Source organism: Varanus komodoensis, unplaced genomic scaffold, assembly GCF_004798865.1.
Source record: "Varanus komodoensis strain SLA01 unplaced genomic scaffold, ASM479886v1 scaffold67, whole genome shotgun sequence".
Lineage (NCBI taxonomy): Eukaryota > Metazoa > Chordata > Lepidosauria > Squamata > Varanidae > Varanus > Varanus komodoensis.
The window spans coordinates 2,180,256-2,186,255 of NW_025336308.1; the positions used below are offsets into that span (position 1 = coordinate 2,180,256).

A 6,000-nucleotide genomic window follows, 5' to 3' on the forward strand; every position below is an offset into this window, starting at 1 on the left:
GCCGTGCAGCAAGTGCCAGGCGCGCTCTCTTCCTCTCTGATGCCTCTTCCCTCACATTTGCTTCTGAAGGCTCGCTAATGATCTGGCGACGGGGCAGCTGGGACATTTGGTCTTTGTCGCACGAGAAGAAGCTGCCACTCCAGGTCAGGGAGCTTTGTTCCTTGCGGTTGGCCACCAGGGCCTCTCTGGGGTCTCCGGCAGAGGTCTTCCACGCCACCCACGTCCTTTCAGTGGAGCTGCCAGGGAGTGAGCCTGGGTCCTCGGTGTCCGAGGGAGATGCTCTGCCAGTGAGTGATGGTCCCCCCAGAGGGTTCTTGCAAGGCTGGTTTGCAACAATCAGACTGGCTGCCCATCCAGTGCCGCAGGGGCAACTCTCCATGGACTGGGACAGAGGTGCTGGAAGCACCAGCTCAGGGCAACCTGAAACAAAAAAAATGAGAAGAAAGGCAAGTGTCAAACTGGTTCTGAATTAGAAAGCTTATTTTTCCTGTGGAATAGGAATTGTAAGATGGCTAGTGTTTGTTGATTTAAAATTCCTCACAGGAATTGTTGGATGGTCTTTCTCTGCAAAGAAAGCGGTGTTTTTCTCTCCAGAGAGAAATGATCCCGAGGAATTTTTTAAAAACCAAAATGCATTGGGCTTCTCATGACTTTTATTTCAGAAGAGTAATCTTCCCGCTTTGCACTGAAGCCTGCCTTCCTTCTAATTATTTTCCCCCCATTCAGTGGCTGACAATGAAATTAGGGCTGCCATCCATCCAAGGAAATCTTAGTCAATTTATCATATGGATTTAATTGATCCATCTGTTAGACCTACACATTAAATATGAAATATTACTAGAACAATGATTTTGAAGGGTGGAGGGAAGCCGTTTACATCTAGATCACGCCTGCCCGCATGTCAGCAACTGGTCTCCTGCAAGTGGTACCCCTCTTTTGGTGTCTCATCTACAATCTGCACATTTTAGCAATGTTTTTATTTATTTTTAAAGGCGGTTTTAAAAAGCTGCCTGCTAGAGCGTGGGCCTGGGACTCCGGAGGTCTGGCTTCTAGTCCGCACCCATCCATGGAGCTCCTCCGGCCTGGTCGTGGACACGGAGTTGGGCTTGGCCAGGCACTGCTGTCAGCCGAACCCAGCTCGAGGGCTGCTGTTGTGAGCGGAAAATGGAGCCCCGTTGCGGTGTGAGGCTGCACACAGAGGGGAAGAAGTGGGACATCGGTGCGAAGGAATGACGACAACACCGACACGGATCTGACTCGCAGCTCTCTTGTGCAAGGCTTGTGCAAGACTTTTATTTATTTATTTAAAACATTTCTATGCCGCCCCCATCGCAACAAAGCCTCGGGGCGGCTCACAACACACATAAAAATACAATCAATAATTTAAAAACTGGTACCATCTCGGCTATATATTAAACTCTACACATACAATAATAATAAATTAACAGTTGAAATAACTTTTAAATAAAAAGGTCTTCACCTGGCACCGAAAAGCAAATAACGACGGCGCCAGGCGGACCTCTTTGGGGAACGCATTCCATAGATTGGGCACCACCGCAGAGAAAGCCCTCCTCCGAGTACTCACCCTCCTTATATCCTTCACGGAGGGTTCCCGGAGAAGGGCATCCGCTGCCAATCGTAGGGGGCAGGCGGGCATATATGGATGCAGACGTTCCTTTAGATAACCTTTAGCTAGTCTTGTGGTCTCTGTGAAATTCTACGTGTGTGTGTGTGTGTGTGTGTGTGTGTGTGTGAGGAGGGGTTAAAAAACAGAAAGTCTGACCCCCATGAACAAGTGGAGAGCAGAAAGATGGGTCCTTGGCAGACAGAAAACACAGAAAGGAAGGGTTTAATGAAATCTGAACAAACAAGAGCACGCTCACAAACAGCCTTTCAGATCAAGGATGGCCCTCTGCTCAGCAGGACACAAAGCCGAGCTCCTCGCATCTGCCTCTCCGGGCAGAGAAGTGCCTCGGGCCAGCGCTGGACCAGGCTGGGGAAAGCCGCCGGCCGGGCCACGCCGAAGGGACTAACAGTGCCCAGGCGTGGGTCGCTCACTCCTCACGCCTCCTCCTCCAGAAGCATCTCTGATTCGGATGCCACCACGACGTGCAGCAGCTCACACGACGGTTCAGTCAAAATGTCTGATTAATAAAGCTGATTAATAAAACGAAACTCAATTAATGTGATGATCTGTGCCTGTCATCCATCAATCGATCTTAACTTACTCAGTCTGGATAATGCACATGTGTGGCAGGGAAAAACCAAAGCCAAGAGCAAAACAGTGGGAATGACCATTGTTACTTGTCGTCAACACCAAACAGGAGTGACTTTGGCGGAGAACTGGACGTGCCGCGGATTCACGGCTCTGGGTACGAGGCACGGATCATATGTTTCGGGCACCTGGATTTGTGTGTGTCAGTGGGATTTCTTGACTTGCAGGCATCTGTCTCACATAACACATTTTGCTCATTTCTACTGTCTGCTAGGGATGAAACGAATATCCGTGGCTTTCTCCGAGAGCGAGAAATCACATTATTTGTAGCAAATCACTGCCTTGAATTCAACAGAAGTTCTCTGAACAGCTACGACAGGAGATCTGTGAAAGAAGAGAGAGAAAGAGGGGCGAGGGAGGGAGGGAGGGAGGCGGTGCTCAGTTGTGTGAGATGCTTCACAGTTAAGCACGGTCTGTGTCTTAAGAAGAGGTGCTTTGTTCCATAGCAAGGTAGTTGTTGCTTTGAGTGGGAGGCACTGAACGCGAAAGGGGACCGTCGTAAGATACTCTGCCTGTAAAAACGGCTCAGCAGCCAAAGACTTGCTGTGCATGACATGCGTTGTAGGCCAGTGGTGCAGTCTATCTGTTCGTTTCTAAGCCCGGCTTAAAGTGTGGTTGGTTACCATTAAAGACCTAAATGGTTTGGGAACTAGTAGGATTTGAAGGGTTGGCAGCCTACATACAGACCTGCCTGGGTTTTAAAATGGCCTTTGATGCCCTGTTCATGGGTCTATCATCTAGAGGAATTAAGATGTCAAACTCTAGGGACAGGGCCTTTCCGTGGCAGCCCCACATCCATGGAATTCCCCAGGGAGATGCACAGTCGGTTTCTGAAGCCTTTTCTGCTCCAAGCCGCTCTGTTTGAATGCTTTCATGCCGCTTTTAAGCTTCTCCTTTCAGCAGTCTTGCTTTTATTTTTTATAATGTTTCTAATATTTTATATGCCTTCTATTGCTTAAACTGCTGCAATCTTTTCTTACAGTTGGGCTGCTCCTATAAAGGTTGCGATGTATACTGTAAGGTCTTTTCTGTTTTTCATGTGTTGCATCAGAAACTTGGAAGAACTAAGCTTGCATGTGGCAAATAGCAACTCAGAGAAGTAAATAAAAGCTGATTGATCAGGGGACCCTAATGAGAAAAGAGGAAAGTCTTTAGTATTTAAACACCCTGTCAAGCTCCCAAGGAAAGCTCTGGTTATCAGGTGGTACAGAAATGTAATTCATACATAGATCTTTTAGACACGTGCATGTCTTTTTGGAAGGGAAGGGAAGGGAAGGGAAGGGAACTCTCTTGAGTTTTCTCTCCTGGAAGATGGACAGAGAACAAGAGGGAAGTCCTTGCAAGGACCACCAAGTTGGATAGCTCTAAAGTGGGATTTGACACACACGAGGAGGGGAAGGGAATCAGGGGCTTTAGGCATATTGGAGGAGTATGTTCATGTCCACCCGTTCCTCGTCAACACCTGAGAAAGGCATTCATGTTCTGCTTGTGGACTTTCCACTGGCAGCGTGTTGGTCTCTCTGGAAAGAGAGCGCTGGCCTAGGCAGGCATTGCTGCCGAGCAGCCCACTCCCCGTATGTTCTGACAGCTGTTGAGTGGACCGCGGTACCTGGTGTTGGCCGTGGAGATGCGCAGTCGCTCCATGCCGCCTGCATGGCTTCGCCGTCCTGAGCCCGCCAGGGTGATGAAGCGGCATCTCGAGCGCGCCCAGTGAGGTGCAGCTTCCCTTCACCATCTGGCGGTGGCGGTGGCAACCGGTCCGCCAACGTCTCGCTGGCAGGATTCCCTCGCGCCTCTCACAGCTCGCCGCTTCCTTTTTCCACGTGGCGATGTGCTTGCTGAGCAGGTCGATCATCTCCGGGGAGGCATTTCGTCTCCTTCAAGGACATGATACAGGGATGGGGAAATGACATGATTCACAAAGGGCCGGCAAGATGAATAACTAATCAATGCACAATTGGCTGCTGTTCAGAAACCGCGAGGACCGGAAATGGGCTACGCCGGCACGCAAGATAAAGCGGGGCAGGAAGTCATTTGCTGGCCGGGATTGGATGAAATTGGATTCAGCTTCGATGGCACTGGAGCCAAGAATCCCGCCTGTGGTCAGCAAGAGCGTGTGGGTCTCTCCTCCTGGTTTTGTTTCAAAATTCCACCCGTACTCGAGTCCACCCAATTCACTGCATTTTTCATTCATTTAGATCAGCATTCATTCCATGATACTATTGTTGCGTTCATTTTCATGTCCTTGGGGTCCGAATTAGTTTGGGGCAAATATCTGGCTTCTACTTGTTATAGTTATACGTAACCACACACACACACACACACACGGTTTGACACACACACACACACACACACACACACACACACACACACACACAGATATATATGAAGACCACCATATGCATGTTTGTGCTGCATTTATACATCCGCCAGCCAAAGTGCTCCCTGTCAGGTTCGCCTGTTTGCTCCCAGGCCTTGCATCTTTGCAACCCGCCCGGAGCGCTTTGGCTGTTGGGTGGCCCAGAAATGCATGAGATGCAACACAGGGCCACGCCATGAAACGAACCGCAGGCCGTGAAGCTCAGGGGGCAGCGCAGCCCGGCGTGAGGGGAGGGACTCAGCCTGGCCATCGTCCAGGAGCATATTGAGGGAGCAGATGCAGCCGATGGCACTAGCAACGTGAAATTTTTGCAGGGTCGCAAGGCTAGCTGCTTTCATAAGGGGCTTTCTTCTCTCAGCAGGGAAGCCGCTGTGACGGCACACGCCATTGGCAAGCGGCCGCTTCTCCTCCGCAAGCGGCGCTGCATCGCCCTTTGGACCTCCTCTCTGTCGTGCAGCCAAGAAGCTGCAGTCATTCTTTATATTCCGAGGCCCCAGCAGAAATCAAGGTCATTTTCTTCCAGGGACTAGAGATCTAGAGAATGAAACCGAGCTCCACATATCTTCAACCCATTTTGGTTTTAATAAGACAGTAGGAGATCTTCTTTATGCCCGAGAAAGCGCATTTCACATGGAAACTGTTAGAGGTCCACATTTTTCCAGTAGACTCTAAAGATCAGTGAAGGGACCAACTGATCTTCATTAGTTCCCTGACAGATTTTTAGTTGAACCGATGGCAACTGTTGGGAATGTGGATGATGTGATGAAGATTTCGTGCACTTTCCCTCAGACACAATAAGTAAACGTCTTTTGGAGATTACCTCTGTAAAACATACGTCATGAAACTGTTCTTCGACAACCTGCAAAAACCGTGCATGTTTTCTTAGGAGAGTTGAATAATATTCCGTATTTTTCGCTCTATAAGACGCACTCCCCCCCCCCCCAAAAGTAAGGGGAAATGTCTGTGCGTCTTATAGAGCGAATGTGTGTGTGCCTGATGCCCGGGACGCTGCCGGCCGCCTGCACCACGTGGCACCACCTGGCCGGCACGCGCTCGGCGCCCTCGCTCCTCTGGCGCAGGTGAGAGCTGTTCATCACAGGCCGGTGTGTGTTTTCAAATGGCAACCCACCTTTTAATGAAGCCCATGGGGACGTGATGGGGAATGTGCTTGGGATTATCAGGAAGCTTTCCATGGATCAGTTATCTGTTAGTTGATCAGACACATTTTTTTAGGATCAGTGGATATTTGAACAGCATTACCTTCGTGTATGAAGTTTATTCTTCAAAGGCTACTTAGTCTGCTGTGTGTTTGATTTACCGTACAATATCTCATTTTTTGTCAGAA

General features: G+C 49.5%; 1 protein-coding gene across 1 annotated transcript in view; it reads right to left on the minus strand.

Annotated features, from left to right (window-relative positions):
* TBC1D21 (TBC1 domain family member 21) overlaps positions 1-6,000 on the minus strand; it is a 40,324-nt gene that overhangs the window by 32,657 nt on the left and 1,667 nt on the right. Inside the window, exons 3-4 of the mRNA XM_044450496.1 lie at positions 3,885-4,010; positions 56-420 (exon numbers count right to left, since the gene is read on the minus strand). Coding sequence (XP_044306431.1) covers positions 56-420; positions 3,885-4,010 — 491 coding nt within the window. The remainder of the gene's footprint in view (positions 1-55; positions 421-3,884; positions 4,011-6,000) is intronic.